Source organism: Elgaria multicarinata, chromosome 7 (genome assembly GCF_023053635.1).
Source record: "Elgaria multicarinata webbii isolate HBS135686 ecotype San Diego chromosome 7, rElgMul1.1.pri, whole genome shotgun sequence".
NCBI classification, from domain to species: Eukaryota; Metazoa; Chordata; class Lepidosauria; order Squamata; family Anguidae; genus Elgaria; species Elgaria multicarinata.
Window position 1 is genome coordinate 7156540 of NC_086177.1, and position 20324 is coordinate 7176863.

Below are 20324 nucleotides of genomic sequence, written 5' to 3' on the forward strand. Positions count from 1 at the left end.
TCAGGAGTTGTGTTGTGCAAACCTGGCAAGCGTGGGTTATGTGAAAGTTAAACAACCCTCACATAACCCACACTCTTTGGGTTCACATGACATGTCTACCCACAAACAGGGGTTGCATATGTGACACATGCTGTGAATTGTAGAATTTTTTCCTAAATGTCCTTTTGTACCAAGGCACAGATGTTCTATGTGGTCACCAGTGCCACTTTATCTCAGATACGTTTTCTACTTTTCTCTTCAAACAAGAGATTTTTTTCCTTCTAACTGGACACTTCTTCCATTTTTCCATATTTATCAGGACAGTGCACTCTCCTGTGCCAGTGCTGCGTGATCTGACACAGAATTCTGCAATAAGGTAAACTGGGTTGGGGTGAAGTATACACGGTCATGGTATAAAATCCCCAATAATTGTGGCAGCCACCAGTTCCTAACTTGCTTATCATCTTGAGACAAATGGGGAATATAGAAGATTGGGAAGGGCATTAAACTAATGAGGCTGGATGTTCCCCCTTATTTCCCAGGCCCTTCCTTCTATCGCATGGGTTCTCAACAAGGGGGGAACTCCCCCCCGGGGGGGGAATTTTGGGGTTTGGGGGGGGGAATGGGACCACTATTCAGCAAAGTATGATGTTCTGTAGATTATGTCTTCCTACACATGTTACTAAAAACGTCCCAGAAAAGTGTCATGTCATATGCAAAAGCCAGGCCTTTGCTCTCTTTTCCGTCCCTCCCTCGCAATCCTAGAAGTTTCAAGCTTCCCATTTAAAGGGGCAATGCAAAGCATGGGAGCTGAGAATGTAAAAGGGGCCATACTTTGCATTGCCCCTTTAAATGAGACTAATATAGAAAAAAATAAAAGATTTTCAATATTATATGCATATTATTTGGAATGCACCTTTTGAGTTAGCCTATCTTGGGAAGGGGGGAATTGTATTCTGAACAATGGTGAAAGGAAGGAATGGAGCAAAAAAGGTTGAGAACCACTGTTCTGTCGGCTTGCAGGCAAGTGGACTGCTAAATCTCAGAAAATATGTGCCCCTTCCTAGAAGCATATACTCTCTTAGAACTGTGTTCAGGTGATGTTTGAAATGACACATTTCCATTTTCTGGCAGTAAAGGGAATCGCTGACTAGTTAGCACGTTAGTAGTGATGGTCTCAGTACTTCAATTAACTCTACTAGTCTTGTGTGCATTCCTCAAGTGTCCTTTTTCTGTCTGTCTTCTTGTCACATGGAATCTGCAAAATCACTCTAGTGCTGTAATTCCCATATGGTGTGTCAGTTAGTGAGCCACAAGAAATAATGTGAAAGGCCCAAAGCACCTTTGGGTTGTTTATCACTCACTGCTTTGGCTTGGCTTACTTCCAGTTAGGAAGTTTCCTTCGGTCTGTGACTCAGATTGGCTCCTGAGTAGAGATCTGAAAGTCTAGGAGAAAAACTAGAATAAATGGGTTGGTGGTGGACAGAAAAAAATGGAGGTGTCCAATTTCCCCCACATGAATGTTTTTGGAAAATTTGAGAAAACAGTTTCCCCCCAAAAATTCTGGCTCTCCCACCCCACCCCCCAAGCTTTCCCATCTCTACTCCTGAGTTGATGGGTAATTTTTACTCTTACACTCCATAAAAGGAAACCCTTTCAGCTGTAAGTATAAGGTGTGCCTCCAATTTTAATTCAGAAAGTAGTGTGCTTCAACTATCAGATGTTTGGAAAACACTGCTCCGTTTCTGAACTGCCTCCAATATAAAATTAAGGTTATGTTACTAGCCAGACTAGTAGAAGTTTTGGGCCACTTCACGAATGCATATACATAACCTGACTACTTACCATTTGATGGCTTGCAGAATGTACAAACATTGAATATATTGAAAAGCCATGTGGATGAAATAAGATAATAAGGAAGTGGAGTTTGATCTGAAATAGCTCATTTGCACATGCAAGTCAGCACTTGTAGTTGCAGTTCTCAGCTGATGAATAGATGTTCAGGAGTCAAACTACTATGCAAAAAGAAAGACAGCAGGCTTAGTCTGTCCAAAAACAAGTGCATCCTAAATCCATACATCTATTTGGATCCTCAAACGAGCTCACCGAGAACTTCCGCAGCGCTACCACTGTCATGATTAAGGAAACATGTATGCTGTAAAGCTCATTTGCATGCAGCTTGAGGAAAAGTCGAGGAATATATTTGCCTGGAATTCTGTATTTATTCAAAGCAGACCTGCAGAATTTGTGACTCGCTGGGCCAAATGTGGTCCATTGAGGGGAGTTGGCTTGCAAAAAAGGATGAGGGCTAAGCAGACTGCAGAATGTGACTAGTGGGGGCTACATTTGTCTTGGCGGGTCACAAGTTGTGCAGACCTGACCAATTCTAAGTCATCTGGGTAAAGCATGAATCGATATATCTGGCAAAGGGCTGGAAGAGAGTGCATTGTATCTACACCTTCCTTTATTTTAAGCAATAATTTGTTTTTAGCATTGATGTCACATGACAGGCCATGTGTTGATCCTTTGTAATTGTTCCAAATATTTTCATTCTTAGTATCAACTTTAAAGACCCGCAGTTCCAAGAAGACTTTATTTTTAAGGCAGTGGTCTTATCTGGAGCGAAGTAAGTAACCCTTACGGACTACTTTTACTGACCAGCTCTTCTCAATCAACTGCTGTGTTGTAGAGCTGATTCTTTGGGTGATACTGCCTTGTGTCAAAAGGGCTGGACATAATGGTCTTTGGGTCTGTTCCAACTGTATGGCTGTGATGCCTACTAAATTAAACTTTGTTGTCTTAATATTCAGAAAGCCTCCACCAGTTCTGAAACCTGGTGACTGGGAGAAAACTAATAATGATGGTAGACCTTGGAGGCCGCAGCTTGGCTTTAACCGTGACAGGAGACAGGTTCACTTGGACCAGTCATCATTCAGAACATTAGGGTAAGTAGTAATGACTGCAACTACTTCTGGCCTTAATGATCTCTGCTCATATGCATACATTTGCAGCTTCTTTTTTTTAGTTAACTGAAACTGGTCCATGAATATTTTAAATGTTGCAATGTCTTAGTGTTCTGAGTTACATTAAGAAAAGTAAAATTGCACAAGATCAGTGGCTTCTAATCATGATGGCTATATATTCAGGCCAGAATAAGAGGCAATATACCTCTATGTACCAGTTGTCTGCCTCCTGAGGAATCGGTATAACGAACAAGTAGCAACGGTAAGAACAGACCACGGAACAACGGACTGGTTTAAGATTGGGAAAGGAGTACGGCAGGGTTGTACACTCTCACCTTACCTATTCAACTTGTATGCAGAACACATCATGCGACGTGCTGGGCTTGATGAATCCAAGGCTGGAGTTAAAATCGCAGGAAGAAACATTAACAATCTCAGATATGCAGATGACACCACTTTGATGGCTGAAAGCAAGGAGGAGCTGAGGAGCCTTATGACGAAGGTGAAAGAAGAAAGTGCAAAAGCTGGGTTGCAGTTAAACCTCAAAAAAACCAAGATTATGGCAACCAGTTTGATTGATAACTGACAAATAGAGGGAGAAAACATGGAGGCAGTGACAGACTTTGTATTTCTGGGCGCAAAGATTACTGCAGATGCTGACGGCAGCCAGGAAATCAGAAGACGTTGACTTCTTGGGAGGAGAGCAATGACAAATCTTGATAAAATAGTTAAGAGCAGAGACACCACACTGACAACAAAGGTCTGCATAGTTAAAGCAATGGTATTCCCCGTAATAACCTATGGCTGCGAAAGTTGGACCATAAGCGAAGGAAGATAGATGCTTTTGAACTGTGGTGTTGGAGGAAAATTCTGAGAGTGCCTTGGACTGCAAGAAGATCAAACCAGTCCATAATCCAGGAAATAAAGCCAGACTGCTCACTTGAGGGAATGATACTAAAGGCAAAACTGAAGTACTTTGGCCACATAATGAGAAGACAGGACACCCTGGAGAAGAGGCTGATGCTAGGGAAAGTGGAAGGCAAAAGGAAGAGGGGCCGACCAAGGGCAAGATGGATGGATGATATTCTGGAGGTGACGGACTCGACCTTGGGGGAGCTGGGGGTGGCGACGGCCGACAGAAAGCTCTGGCATGGGCTGGTCCATGAAGTCACGAAGAGTCGGAAGCAACTGAACAAATAAACAACAAACACCAGTTGTTGGGGAACTGGTACATAGAGGGTGCTATTGTCTTCATGTCCTGCTTGTGGACTTCCCCTAAGTTCCTGGCAACTGTGGATACAGAATGCTGTATAAGATAGGCCTTTAGTCTGATCTAGCACTGCTCTTCTTATGTTTTTATGTAACTTTCTAACAAATAAAGGCCCTTAATTGTCATTCTTGCCAATAAGCAAATTCCGTGAATCCCAAAAGGCTGCTCAATCTCGCATTATTTTGGATTGAGCTCTTGCCTTGTTCCTTACCAAGTGACCTGAGACCTTCTTGGGCCTGCTAAGCTTTAGAAGCATTCAGACGGCACAATAGTCAACCCTGTGTGAATAGTCCACTCCACAGATGATTATTAGCATGTCGCGTTGCTAATAGTAATCCGTCAAGTAGACGATTAACACAGGGTTGACTATTGCTCCCGCCCCTCCCTCCCCCCAATGAATGGAGGCGCTGGTGCCCGCTTTCAATATTGGGACGCTGCAGAGAAAGGCCTCTTTCTTCGCAGCATCCCGGGGTGGAAAGCAGCAACCAGGGCTGCCATTCCATGGGGAGAGGGGAAGAGAGACGCAGTGTGCGGAGAAGGATGCTGTCAGAAAACTTCTGACAGTGTCTTTCTCCTCCCTCTGCCTAGCCCCAAATGGCCAAGGAGCTATGGTGGAGCGATACCCTCCCCTGACTGTCAGGGGAGGGTATCACTCGCCACGGCTCCATTCAGCATTTTGGGCAAGGGGGCAGAGAGGGAGATGCTATAAGAAGAGCTCTTCTGACAGTGTCCTTTTCTCTGCCTGCGAGCCCCAAATAGAATCATAGAATAGCAGAGTTGGAAGGAGACTACAAGGCCATCAAGCCCAACCCCCTGCTCAATGCAGGAATCCACCCTAAAGCATCCCTGACGGATGGTTGTCCAGCTGCCTCTTGAAGGCCTCTAGTGTGGGAGAGCCCACAACCTCCCTAGGTACCTGATTCCATTGTCATACTGCTCTAACAGTCAGGAAGTTTTTCCTGATGTTCAGCTAGAATCTGGCTTCCTTTAACTTGAGCCCATTATTCCGTGTCCTGCACTCTGGGAGGATCGAGAAGAGATCCTGGCCCTCCTCTGTGTGACAACTTTTTAAGTATTTGAAGAGTGCAATCATGTCTCCCCTCACTCTTCTCTTCTCCTGGCTAAACATGCCCAGTTCTTTCAGTGTCTCTTCATAGGGCTTTGTTTCCAGACGCCTGATCATCCTGGTTGCCCTCCTCTGAACATGATCCAGCTTGTCTGCATCCTTCTTGAATTGTGGAGCCCAGAACTGAATGCAGTACTCTAGTACAGAATAGAGGGTGCAACGCAGGAGGATGCACTCCTCCTGCACCCTGCTCGCCATTTGTGCATCTCAGGACAGCGTGAAGGAGAAGGGCTTCTCTTTCCTTTGCACCATCCCAAGATGCACAAATGGTGAACGGAGAGCAGGACGCAGGCAGACACACTCCTCCTGCGCCCGGTCTTCATTTGCTGCAAAGTGCTAGGGATGAGGGAAGCTAGGAATTCCTGCCACTGCTTGAGAATAGCAGGAGAGCCTAGCATCCCCAGTCGCCAGCACTTTGTGGCAAATGAAGGCGGGGTGCAGGAGAACGCACAAAACCAGCACAAAAGTGGTGTTGCATGTGCAAAATTTCTAGCCCCTATTAGCAACTGGGTGGCCACATCTCGCATCAGTTGAAGTTTCTGAGCCGTCTTCTGAAGCAGCCCCACATAAAATACAATGCAGTATTCCAGGCTGGAACTGGAACATGGGTAACAGGCCAGGTTCTGCTGTTCCAGATACAACTGCAGCTCATGGTAAAAGGCACTCCTGGCCACTGCTGCTACCTGTGCTTCTCTAGACAGTCACAAGACCAAGAGCACCCCCCAAAGTAAGTCTACCTGAAGGACACCACTCTTTAATATAGCTGCTGTTTTGTTTTCCCATAAGTTTCTTATACAACATAATAAGGCATGTATTACCTTAAGATGTGATGTATGATCTCGGCCATCTGTATGTATAGATGTATGTGCACTTAGCTAATTTCCATTTTTCTTTTTCTCCATTTGGGAGGAGGAGAACTGAGGAAATCAGGCAGTATGTGCAAACTTTTTTTATATACAGATGCCTGTCATGGGCTGGGCCCATGGTCCCTTTAAGAAAACATATTTGCATTATCCTGGAGAGAAGGAGATGGGTTTCTCTGTGTCCAGAAGGGAGTAGCAAACTAAATGCCAAGGCCGCGTTTTCGCAAGAAGTGCCTGGCATCTGATAGCGCCTCCCCAGGCTGGTACCGGGGGAGAGTAACAAGTTGCAGCTGTGCAATGTCTGGGAGCATTCCCCCCTCCCTTCAGGTGAGGTGTGGGTTGTTAGGGGGTTTCAATTGGTCAGGGTGGGTCTGGTGATAAGGGGGTCCCAGAAAGAGATAAAAGCTTGGGCACCCAAGGGTCCAGTCTCTTTCCTGTGGGTGTCAGGAGTCCAGTGTGTGTGTGGTGAGCAAGAGCATCCAGGCCGGGCCGGCTGGATGGCGGAAGCCCCATGTGGCCGCTGAGGGAAGGAGTCTAGTTCGAGTGGTGTGGAGCCGAGTCGAAGTGAGCAACAGAGGTTGAGTCACAGTGTTAAGTGTTGTTTTGTTTTAGAATAGGTTTGAGTACCTTGCGGGACCTTGCCGGAGTTACAGCTGGTGGGTGGTTAGTGGGGAGTGAGTGCAAATTCAATTGGTCTGAGTGTGCAAAAGGGGGAAGGGGAGGTATTAGCCCCTGCTGTCCGGAGTGTGTCATTCCTTTGTGTTTTTCCCCCAAACCTCTTACATGTTTACCTTAATGTGTGGACCCTTAAGGAAGTGTGTTTGTGTGAAGAATAAAAGTGTTTGGTCCCTATCTCCTGTGTGGTGTCGTTCCTTGAGAACCCAGACTCCGAAAGGGTTAAAACGCAGCAGTGAAGGGGCGTCTGTCTGGGCTGGCTGAGCCAGACCACCACCCCCTTCTCCGGCCAGGGAATCGCTGAGTCAAGCCTGGCGGTTCCATCACAATGCCCTGCTCACACAAGACTTGCTTTCCACAGTAATGGAGATGTGTATTGCCTGTTCCATACCCAACCATTTGTAGAAGATTCCCAGGCCCAGTAATGTCTAGCTTGACCCAGTGTTGTAGAAATTTACTACTGTGCAGGTCTGAAATGCGAAATTGACTCTTGTTGCTATGTGTGGAAGTAAGCTGTAGCATTTTCTGTGGATATATTTATTCATTTTTTATTTGTTTTCTTCCCCCATATTATAGCCATGCAATGTCAAGGGATAGAGGACAGTCAGGAAGTGGAGTTTACAGCAATATTGCTCCCCCTGGAGCTTACAATCAAGGAAACACATATAGACCACTGCTGGGTAGACCGCAACAACAGATTCCAAAATTGTTATCAAGTAAGTGTTGTTGTTTTTTTTAAAAAAAATCCTTTCTGCTTCACCAGTTGAGAACAGAGGTGTATGACTAGAGAACAAAAGCAATCTTGCTGTTGCTGGAACTTCACAACCATGCATGATTGGTGCTGAAGCTTATAAGCAGTTTTATCTGTTTAAAGCTGTTTGTACATTTCCTCACAGCGCAGGTAAGAACAGTGCAGGGTTACGTAGTGGATAAAGAGGATGGTCTGGGAATTAATTGAGCTACAAACGCGTGTGCCCTTAAATGAGCCACTCTGTCCCAGTCTCTGCTCTCCATCTTTGAAATGGAGTTGATGATAATAATACTAGCCTACTTTAGAGGACTGTTGGAAGGATTACCAATGTATATCTAAACCAGGGGTCCCCTAGCTTTTTTGGCCCATGAGCGCATTAAAAATTTTTAGAAAGTGACCTGGGTTCTGTCACAAAATGGCTGCCATGATGGGTGTGGCCAGTCACCAAACATCCATTTCACAGAAGGCGGATTGGTGAGGGTGAGCGACAAGTAACTTGCCCAAGGAATTAAGTACAAGGAAAAGCTAGGATCTGAGGTCCAAAACTACTTCTTTGAATTCACAGTTTCCTCTTTCAACAGAACACCCATTTCACAGAAGGTAAACAAGTTTATTTCTCCAAATCGCCACTAAATAAATTCCTCTAAACTTAATTGGTTCCCCCAAATTAATAGAAATATCCATGCCTTAGTGGACAGTTATTCCCTTATTTTAGTTCTAGTTCAAGTCTCAGCAACTTTCTTAATACTTCAGTTTCCCTTGTCCTTTAACCTGCATGTCAAGGAATAAAGTTCAGAAGACAATGCAGTTCTCAGCTCCTCTTCCTGCCTTAAATCATGATGAGTTAGAAAGCGCTCCGGCTATTGGGCGGTATAGAAATGTAATAAATAAATAAATAAATAATAAACAGAAGAAAATCCTTGCCTGTGCGGTCAATATAAGGCACCTGATATCTTCCAAAAAAGTATACAGTTCATGGGATGGTAACATGTAGGGCTAGTGCAGACATATCGCTATTCATGTGACTTGGGCACCTGCACATTCACCTGATTCCCTCATTACCTCCATGCTGTTTTAGAGGAGAAAGAATTGAAGACATTATGTGCATACATTTGTATGTGTCAGTGGTGCAGCTAGGGTTTGGTCCAGAGCCCAAAGTCCAGAGCCCCAGAGCTCCCCAAAATGATCACCCAGAGAGCAGCAGGTAATCAAGGCAGCAGATGTGCATTCTATTTTTTTCCACGTACTCATGATGGTGCTATGATTTAAGTGAACTTAAAATGCACAACTGCTCATCCCCAAAGTGTTTCTTTTATCAGGGATTGCAAACATTCTAACATATCAGGAACGTAGAAGTAGTTGTAAAGCATGGAATAACAGTTGAGGTGGAAGAAAAATGTTAGTTGTGTACTTCTCAGCACAAGTAACAAACAAACAAGCACACACATACCCCACCCATAAGGCCATTATGTCCAGTGTTTAAAATTATCTAGCTGCACCACTGGTGTTTGCAAATGCCTTGCACACCTGAGACCTGCTTTCCACAGTGGTGGACATGCATAATGTCTGCTTTCTGCCCCACCATATGTAGGAGATTCCCAGATCTGCTTAGCCCAGCATTGTGGGATTTTCCCCATTGTACAGGTCTGAAAGTTGAGCTTTGTTCATTGGCTGTGCTGGCTGGGGACATCTGCAATGTCTTGTTTCTGTGTTGTGAGGGAAAATTGGTAAGAATGAACAACCTGACTCCCAATAACAGCTACTCTGTCATGACTGATCTTATTGAGGAACTTCAGGGTTTCCAACAACTCAGTTGAAAATCACTGGTATAACTCCACCTATGTTCATGTATCTTTTGAGTTTGGGAGGGGTGTGTCTTTGAGAAATCATGTTCCAGATATTTGTCAAGATTCAATTCAAAATCTGCCTGGTAAAATTATTCACCTGCCACTTCACTTCTGTTTCCTTCAATCTCATCACATTCCAAGAACATTAACTCGTGAACTTCGTATACCACTGTGTTTTATTTTCCTGGGCATCTTTTTAGGAGTGAATCAAAATTAGAGTATGGCAGGGTAATACAGTCAATCCAATCTAAGCTCTCTCGGAGCTAGCTGTAGGGGTTAGTGTTGTTCCCTGATTTGACATTGATGTGCCAATTTTCAGCTGATGAATAATTGTATGCTGATAGCTTGCAGGAGTCAAGTGGAGTCTGGTAGTACTATATGAATACAGGCTTGGTTTTTGCCGTCCTGAGTGTCTGATCTTATTACTTTCATTCCAGTCAGTAAACTTGTCAATTAGCTGACTTCCCACTAATCAGAAAAAAAGAAAAGCATTTTAAAATCAGTAAACATGAAGTCTTAGCTTTGATTGCCAGGCTGATTACATAAGTTGTCACTTGAATTGCTACTGGAGAGGACAGCTTAAATCACTGCATCGTTCTAGGAATTGCTTATATTTTCAAGACTGATGAATTATTAACTGTCATTTTGCCTCTCATGGTCTGTACCTTTTCTTTTGAAATGTCGGCTTCGTTTTTACAATCCCTCCCTTACTCATTTTCTTTCATAGCTATATTGAATGGTGAAAAGTTGGTGTTATACTCTTTCCATTGTTTCTTAGATGAGTGGTATGTATGTTCCTTGAGTATGGAAGACTATTTTCAATACTGTGTCTTCATGCAGGAGTATACACTTCATATAGACACTTGGATAACAGAGCATGAACCTCTAGAACGTGTCCAGATCAGTGTTTTTTTATTTATCTGCTCCCAATAACTATGTGAAAACTCATTCGTTCCATAGTGTATCCTTCAGCTTTTTGCTTATTCTCATTTAACATGTTATCCTCTTTGATATCCTGAGTTTGGTCCTTTTTGCGTGGGTAGGACAGGAGCAGTAGCGGATGGGATGGAGCAAGGGCTAGCACCCTTCCTCTCTCCCCCTCAGAAATATTTGGAACATAGGAAGCTGCCTTATACGGAGTCATACCCTTGGTCCATCTAGCCCAGTATTGTTGACACTGGCTGGCAGCAGCTCTCCAGGGTTTCAGGCAGGAGCTTTTCTAGTCCCACCTGTAGAAGCTGGGGATTGAACCTTCTGAATGCAAGGCAGGTGCTCCAAGCCACAGCCCTGACCATAGAAGTGAAAGCGGCAAAGGGCTGGAGCCCTATCCTGCCCATGAAATGTTCTGGACTGTTTGGTAGACTTCCGTAGGGACAACCAAAGATGTGAACTGCCTCTGTATAGAAATGGCTGCTACATCTCTTTTATGGTTTATAAGTCACTCATTTTTTTTTAGAATAGGCTGACTGGCCAGTATCAAGTTAATTTTAATAAAGCGTAAGCCTTGACATGAACTTGAATTTCATTTTTTTCCTTTCAAATGACGTTTTTGTGTGTTGTATGTGTGTAGAGGGACTGCATCTTTGAATGAATTCTAGAGATTAAATGACCAGTATAAAGGTGGTTGCTTCCTATAGTATCGTACACAAGCTTTGTACTGTCTGAATGTCGTTGTTTATAATGGTGCTCTCTTGCCTTAAACACTGGGTCCCTATTTATATTATTTATAGTTCAGATAGGGACATTCTCTGGTCTCTGATGGACGTATAGCAAGAAGCTTTGTTTGTTTGCCTGTTGACTGAATTACTCTGATCAAACACCAACCGAAGCAGGAATTGCCAGAGTTGAAAATTGGGCTGGATTTCTATCAGCAAAGTTATGTCAGTGTCAATCAGACCTGCCTGCACTGTACACAGTTCTCTCAAGGATCACCGTAAAAAGCTTCTGTTCATGTCAGACCATTAAAACATAAGTTATCCAGTCTGTCAGTACATGGAGAGGGGGCTCAGGTTCTCTTCCAGACATTGCCTTTGTAAATTGGAGCATTTAAAAAACAAAACAAAACAAAAACACAATATGGCATTCCGGTAAATTATTGCTAGGACCTGGTGTCCTTGAATATTAATAATTTAATAGGGGCATTGCTATCCTATCATATATATCCATTAGACAACGCCTGAAACCAGCTGTTATAATTAGGTTGCACTTCAACTCCATTGAAGATAATCAAAGATGCCAGTGAAACTGAAGCTTTTGATTGATACACGATACAAGTGTTTTGAACTAGCCAGGGAACTATTGATTATATGTTTCTTTCATTCTGTTTACAGGTCCATTTATTTAGAAGGACAGCAACCATTTAATTGCATGGCTTATTAAAGTGCTGTTGATCGTATACCTTTGTAGTACTAAGAAAAAACTTAAGTGGCTGGTGTTTAGTAGTATCAGATGGTTGCAGTGCCTTGTGTCCTTAGTCACATTTTGCCAAGTACATATCCTTATCCTGCAATTACATGGATTTCAGGTTACAATAAATGTATTTATTTAGATTGATACCCCACCCCATTCAGAAAACGCAAGGTAAATAATAACGCTGATGGAGACGGAGGGAGAATAATTTCCAAATAGGTCACATTTATTTAAACAATCATTGACTTCCTTCAGCTATGTGTATTATTAGTAGGGCTAAAAACCTAAGCACACTTACTAGGAAATAAGCCCCACTGTATATGGTGGGACTTACTCCTCAGTAGTGATGCGGGGCAGAAAATTTTCCTGACAAATTTCTGGTGCTTTATTTTTCTGTAAAAAAAAATTCTGTTACAGAAATTCATTAGTAACAATGAATGGTTGCCAAATGCAATATTTGATAAGCTTGGCCATTTCAAAGTTGTAATTAATGTTTTTTCAAGTGATTATCCCAGAAAATATATGAGAGAATACATATAAGACATTGAAAAACATTTAAGTTAGTCTGAAAAGGAACTAATAAGTCGTGACGGTGGAAGAGAAGTAGATGAGTGGTTGTTAATATATCAAGCACAGTTCTTTGGTTTGCTAGAATTAATAAGTGCAGCCTAAGGTGCTATGCTGACTAGGGGATCCTGGGAATTGTAGTCCAACACATCTGGAGGCCACCAGGTTGGTAAGGCTGAATTAGTGTGTCAACAGTTTTCAGTACATTTCTTTAAATACAAGAAAGAAACAACATAAGGAAAGTACATGTCATTGTCGTTAAATGTTTACAAGTATTCCAGTAAAATATCTATATAATATAACATTTAAAGCACCATAATTTCCCCCCATAAATATTTAAGGTTTATTGGGTCAAAAAAAAATATGGGCTACTTTTTTTAGCTTTGTTTATTTATATTTAATTAGCATGCTAAATTAAATCACTTTCTAGTGATTTTCCTATATTTTTCTGATGCAAATGACTTTATGCAAATTAGCAAAAAAATATTCCCTGAAAACCCACATTACTGCTTTTGAGTAAACATGAATTGAATTGTGCTATTAATCAATGAAGAATACTTTCGTTGATTATTTCATGTTGGCAATTTGTTAACCAGTGTTGCTGTAGTTAAGAATATCATTGATGGTTTGGGGACTTGTTTTTTGTGCTTTCTTCTGTTTCACTAATATAGAATGAAAAATAAAATATTAAAGGCATATTTCTAATAATGGGTGGCAGTTTTTGTTTTGTTAAGTGGAAAGTTCTTGCATTTTTTCGATGTCTGAAAAGGGGACCAGAGGTTTTGATGTCATTGCAATTGTATGTAATTGATCAGTTAAAAGCCATATGATCAATCAGATATAATGATAGCAATAACAAGATTGAGTCTGCTTTCTCAGAAGCCACTCCAAAGTCTCTCTCCACTAAACTTTGGAAATTAAGCTATTCTTACCCAGATATTTTCCAAATAGGCATGTTTAGCAGCACTACTTGAAACACATAGATTTATTTTCATTTAACTTTAATATGTTAATTTTTTCTTTCTGTTTTTTTCTTTTCTTTGTTTCTTTCTTTTCTTTTCTTTTCTTTTTTTTTTACTCCACAGACCTTAGGCCCCAAGACTCCTGGCAAGGTCCTACACCTCTGTTTCAACAACCACCACAAAGATTTGACAGGTATAGTGAATACATAACTTTATAAAATATATTTCTTGTATTTTGTTAAGTTTGTTTTTACTGATGACATAAGTGAGGTTCCCAGTTTAAACTAGTTCCCTATATAATTTCTATAGCATATATTTTTGTTATAAAGAGGCATCATGTAGCTCTCTCAAGTTGTGAGTCATTTTTCTTTGTGTGTGTGTGTGTTGTTTAAAGGAAAAACCTTTCCATTAATAATCAGAAACTACAAAATTAACTTTGGTATAGTTGCTTCAGATATGGCATTCTTGGTTCTTTGGCCTCTGTCTCATTGAAGCTTTGGAGGCACTATGAATTTCAACACAGACAGCTTAAAACTGCATTAGGTTTTGGACAGGCTAAACAAATTTCTTTTTAGGAGAGTCGTGGAGCTTAATGAGGCATAACTAATGGTGGTCCACTTTTATCATCACTGTGGTGAAACCACAGCATTAGTACAGACTAGCCATTGATTCTTGCTACAAACCTCTTGAAGTCCTAATCAGCTTCTTTGGTTCAGCTTTTTCAGGTCTGACAAGTCTATTGTAGGGCAGTGTCACTGTAGGTCAGTAGTTATTAGTTGCCACTGAAAACAGTTTCTTTAACTACTTAAGACTGAACTGAATTAAATGCAGGAGGGACTCTGGGGAGGATTAAGGAATCTGCAGTCCAATAAGTACCATGGAACAGAGAGAATGTGACATGGTTTGATAATAAGGGATGTTTTATATATGTTTCTTCATTGAGAACTGATTGTATGCCCTTAAGACCAGATATCCTGGAGTTTGCAAAGTCTGTCTGTGAATAATTCCTATTATATTTGTAGTGCACAATAAGACTATACATGTAAAATGGTTACTAAATAGAGCATATGTTTTCTTTGTATGTGTTGTTCCATGCTATAACAGCACAATTGATAACAAAATATTGGACTGTGTTTCTCAAGCAACAGATTCTGATTCTTACCACATTCAAGGAAACCTCTCTTTTTAATTTTTCTGCATGCGATCACGTTTCCAAGACGATATATTTTATTTTTGGAATTCTGATCAATGATTTAACATGAAGCACTACATGTTCTTGTATGTGAAAGTTCTTTTTCAAAGGAGCTCAAGAATAGTACCATGGCTTTGCCATAATCTTTCTGTCATAAGAGCTTTATGTTAGTCTCTAATATAGTGAAGTATATTAAAACTAGAAACGCTTTTGTATCAATTCTATCTGTTGTATGCAAACTCTTCATAGTCATAAGAATACTCATTAATGTGTTCTCACGGATTTTCATATTAATACTGAAATGAAATAAAATGGTAAGATGTTACAGGGGCTCTCATACTTTTCATTGTGAGCCTCCTATGTCGAGATTAAACCTTCCTGAGCCTCCCTCCATTTAACTAAGACAAAAGCAAGTAGTTTGCTTAGCTGAAGCCATTCTTTTCCTAAGCCAAAGGGGAAAGCAGGTCAAATAAAGACAGGGGACAGCGTGCTTAAGATTCCTACAATATTTTACCAGAAGATAGAAGGCTGTCCTCTCCCACCTCTGGCACTTGCCTAGTTGATCCTCACAGGCAGTTCATGTTTTCTCCCTGTGTTGGCATTATGTCTGCTGACATTCTCTCCACCAGAGTACGATGACCCTGTGTCTGTCCTGGTAACTGTATACAGTTTCTTTTGGAGAGCCTCACCTTAAGAACCAGAGAGAAAATAAATAAAAACAAATAAAAATGCCAAATATTATCCAAGGATGGCCAGCTGATAGGTTTGCTCCCTGAAGCAACTTTATCACGCTGTGGCAGGCCTACCAAATTTTAACCATTTGTGAGGAAAAGGAAATAATTCTCAAATGTTATGAGTGATGTAATATTTTAAATATTGAACTTCTTGATAGACATCCATCAGTAAGTAGGTCAAGAATATGTATTTTCATGATAGATTGTATCTGCAAGGAGGTCAAGGTGTATGGCAAAATATGTTTCAGGCCTCTAGCTCTTCTGCAGAACAGAGTGTTTCTTTTCCACAAGTGGGACTCACTGCTTGTGCAACAGAAATTTAAGGCTTCCTAGAGGAAGCCATGAAATGAACGGAAGTGCTCATTGCTGGATCGGGACAAGTGGACGGAGCTCCCTTATGTAGGCTCTGCTAACTTGCCCTATTCCAGAAACCGACATTTCTGCTTGTTTCCAGTTGCTCCCAGAAGTGCGAAATCTCCATTGCAGAAGCATTGGGTGGCACTCGCTGAATGGAATTGGCAGTGTGCAACAGAATTGGCAGTGCCTCATTGAATACTGCCCAGTGTTATATAGAAGCTTGGTTAATATTATCAGTTTCAGGATTAGTCTGTGTTATTGTAGTTATGGACAACACAACACTTTTGACAGCAGTGTGTTGATATGTTGAGTGGATCTGTAATCCCAGAGAATGGTCTGAATGAATACAGTACATGATGCAGCAACCTTGCTGAAGCTAACTAAGCAGGTCAGGATCTGGTCAATGCCTTGATGGAAGACTACCTGGGAATCGTTTGTCTTCCACCTTGAATTCCATGATGGAAGAATGGTGGTGTAGAAATACATACATGCATTTACATGATAATGCTATACTTGTCTACTAAGGTTTTATTTCTTTTATTGAGCCTTTAATACAGCTACTTGCTATATCACTTTTGCATGGTGAAGCTTTTTACGTCTTAATCATACATCTGTGAGCATTAGATGCTGAGGTCAAACATCATCACATTCATGCTTCGTTTTTGAGCACCCAAAGGTGTCTCCTGTTGGAAACACAGTTCTGGTCTTGATGGCTCTTTGGTCTGATCCAGCAAGGCAGTTGTTATAAGTTCTCATAGAAAATGTTCTCATAGAAATGAGGTTTCTTCATTTCATCTTTTGATAGCTCATGAGTGAGAAAGCTACCTACATGTAACACTGTTCATCACAGAGCACAAGGCATTTACGTTGTGGCTGTGGAAAGTAGTGCTTGGCTGTCACCACTGATCAGCAGCCAAGGGGAAGAAGGCACTGCTGAGAGGCTGGAACTATTGAAAGGCCACACATGGACTTCCTACTAAAGCAGCCAGTTCCATTTGACTTGGTGGGGGGAGGCAGCTGTTTCAAAAGAGGTTTGCTGCTGTTTGAAAGAAACAAGCCTAAAGCCCTCTTGGATTCAGAAAACAATGAAATGCAGAGGTGTTTTTTTGGCTTACTGTTTTTGGTAGAGTTCAGCTGGGAATTTCAAGAAACCTCATCTCTACCTTTATACCACATTGACTGCCATATTTTAAATTTAAATATAGGCCAAAGGGGCAAGCTGCTTACTTGATGCCTGTTCTCCAAAGTACACTCCACTACCTGTTGGTTTTTGCAATACTTTCCCCATAGGAGGATGATATTGATTATGCAGATACATACATACATATATATAAGTGGATTCTGAATTTTTAGTAAGATTAATGAAATCCTGTCCCAGGTCATAACTATACATTTTTCTGAATATATTTATATATATTTAGTACCTGTTGTTTTGTACTAGTACTATTAACCTAGACACTTGAAGGCAGTTAAAGCATTTCTTCTTGTTGGTAATCTAGGGTGGCATTCTTGGTGATAATAGACATTGCATTTGTGTTCCCATATAAACTGTAAAGCAAATGTTGGCTGGTCCATCCCAATTAGTGCTTATGTTGCTAGGTCACTGTGGTCAATTGAAAACGGCATCAATAGAATTTGAAAAGGTTTCTTCCTGATCAGACCTTCTGACATATTGAGTCGAATAATGGGTTGAGGGGCTGGGGGAGATAACAGCTAAAGCTCCTACCCTGGATTCAAACTATTCTGCCGTAAGAATTCATTTGCAACCTGCAATTAACTAGAAAGAATAGATTCCCAGATTTAGCCTGGATGTTCAGAAAATAAAGCCTAGCACTTGTTTACTCTTGAGATAAATTACACCAGCGAAACAGAATATTATCTTACATTTATATTTCAAATAACTGCAGAGAGGTATGTTGGAGAGTCAGCAATACCAAATGGACCAGATCCTTTCAGATTATTTTTAAAACCTGAATCTAATTTTGAAAAAGATGTTCAAATCCTTATGTTTGTTGCCAATTAACATGTGGGAATGAAAGGCTAACGCAGAGGGTTTTATTGTTAGGGTTGGGGTTTTTTTAAAAAAAAAATCCCATCATTAGGGAAGGAGCAACATTGTTGTAATATAACTATGGCCCTGATAAGAGGCACTAAAGCTTTGTGTAAATAAGCTATATGCTAAACAGAGCTGAAGTATGCCATAGCTCTCAGATAATGCTACATGCAAAACAGTAGCCTTCATATGGAAGGTAAGAAGTTATGGTGACACCTGTTCTTTTCTCAGAAATTCTGGGGCCACCCCTCTTCTTGCTTGGAACCGCATGCCCCACTCCCAGGGACCATCATATCAACAAAATCAGTACCAAGGTCCAGGTGGACCAATGAATTATCCACAAAGGCCCAATGACCGGAGGGATCGGGGAAGACAGGTAACAGAGTATTGTGTGATTTTTGTATGGTCCTCTAGCAAGCTGTGTTCAGAGGAAACTGAGGAAATGTACCCTGGAGGCTAAAAAAAATGTTCTTTGAAAAAAATAAAATGTACAGTCACAGTTGTAGCAGGGATGTTAAGCATTTGTCATCTTTTAGGAGCGAGTGCAGTTTTACAACAAGGTACTTGGGAACCCAGTGAATTTTTCAGTATATCTATTTCCAAGGATGTTAATTGTGGCTAGGGCCATTGTAAAGAATGTTATTACCCACTTGTTGTTGCCCACTTGTCCTGTTGATTTCAGTGGGACTTAAGGATGACTCAGTTTCTCCAAACTATGTGCTACCACAAAATGCCAAAGCTCTGGCACAAAAGGACCAGTATGGATCCATATACCCTCTTTTAGGAGAATAAATTCTTGCCTATAGCAATTAAGAATAATCTCATCCCCCTCTTGTAATCACTATCTTATAAATATAGAATTGCACACAATCAGAAAGACAAAAAATCATTCCTAATCTTGATTTCCCCCCCTGCTCCCTTGATCCATTGACATTTCATTGCTAGCACCAAAACAAAGTAATCCACTGATATCTCAGGCCTGCACTTGTGCATTACTAGGATGATTGCATGAGGGTGTAAGTGTTTCAGCAATTCCTATCTTGAACACCTGATACTAAAAGCTCTATTGAAATTGCATCAAGCTGTTGACAAGCTGTCCGGAGCATTTGGTGAAGGCTTCTTACCACAGTTGTATGGGGAGAGCTGTCCAAACACTCAAGCAAGCATCACTTGGACCTAGTTCCTGTTAAAAATGAGTTGTCTAGATCAGACAAGGCTGCTGATAATGAAAAGCTGAAGTTCTCCACACCTGGCAATGTCTTACAGTTGCAGACAGGAAGCGTATCATGCTAGCTGCTTCCACTAACCAGAATAGCTGAAGAAGTGCTGCCGGTTGTCACTTTCTGTTGCTGCATGCTTGGTGAGGGAGGCAGGTGGTGCAAAGTTAAGTGCAACACACTTCGTAGGGTAAAAATGTTTTCTAGGTGACACTGATTAATTAGTGTTATACTCCGGCAAAAGAAAAGGGGTTACGTCACCTTATTTACCAATGGTTCTGTGGTCACACCTTATGGTATCAGCCCAGCAATCTTCTCCCATGTTACCAAAGAAAGGGCTTCTGCAGCAGACACCACTCATTTGCCTATAAGACGGCAGTTGCTGAGTTAGCTGGCAGCACTCCGGAGATGAGATTTGGTTTACAGAGATGTTAATACTATTTAATAAATGTAGTGTGATTCTCACACACACACCCAGATTTCCTCCCCTTCAGAGTAAGTATAGGGTTATTTGTACAAAAAACAAACACTCCCCTATGGGGAAAGGTTATGTTTGGAGCTTCTTAGCTTAGAAAAAAGGGAAGTAAAGGGTAACATGACAGAAGTGTATACAATTCTGCATGGTGAAGACGAAGTGGATACTTTAACTTGTAACACTCATAGAACCCAGGGTCATCTAGTGAAGCTTATGGTGGAAGCAGAAGGGCAAAAGAAAATACTTCTTCATACAGCAGCATACAGTTAAACTGGAATTCACTATCACAAGATACAATGATGGCCACCAACTTGGATGGCTTTTAAAAGGGATTAAACCAATTAATGGAGGATAAGGTTATCCATCTACTGGTCATGATGGCTATATATTGCCTCCAGTATACCTTTGAACTCCAGTCACTGGGAAACAAGACCCAGAGAGTGTTACTGTCTTCGTAGCCTGCTTGTGGGCTTCCCATAGGCATTTGGTTAGTCACTGTGGCAGCAGAACGCTGGACTAGATAGGTCTTTGGTCTGATCCAGCACAACTCTTCTTATATTCTTAAGAGCTTGTTTTGAATCAACTCTTGGCATTCTATATTTCAAGTAATTGAACCACCTCTCCTAGGCTGCACAATTGTAATATAAATAAAAAATTGAGCAGAAATTTTCTATACCTGGTAAGAAACAGACCCCAAAATTCAGGCAGCAAATTATTGTGAATATTAAGCTTAAACTTGTACGCAAATACATTGCTAAACGAAACGCTGTGCAAAGTTTACATTTTAGGTTCCCCATATTAATGTGCATATACTTTGCAGCTCTTAAATCCCATTTTATAGGGGAAATGCCAACTGAAAATATATCTATTGATCAATAGATCTA

General features: G+C 41.2%; 1 protein-coding gene across 1 annotated transcript in view; it reads left to right on the forward strand.

Moving 5' to 3' along the window:
* XRN2 (5'-3' exoribonuclease 2) overlaps positions 1-20324 on the forward strand; it is a 64778-nt gene that overhangs the window by 41747 nt on the left and 2707 nt on the right. The window contains exons 24-29 of the mRNA XM_063130178.1: positions 299-355; positions 2537-2605; positions 2790-2924; positions 7453-7592; positions 13536-13605; positions 17980-18124. Coding sequence (XP_062986248.1) covers positions 299-355; positions 2537-2605; positions 2790-2924; positions 7453-7592; positions 13536-13605; positions 17980-18124 — 616 coding nt within the window. The remainder of the gene's footprint in view (positions 1-298; positions 356-2536; positions 2606-2789; positions 2925-7452; positions 7593-13535; positions 13606-17979; positions 18125-20324) is intronic.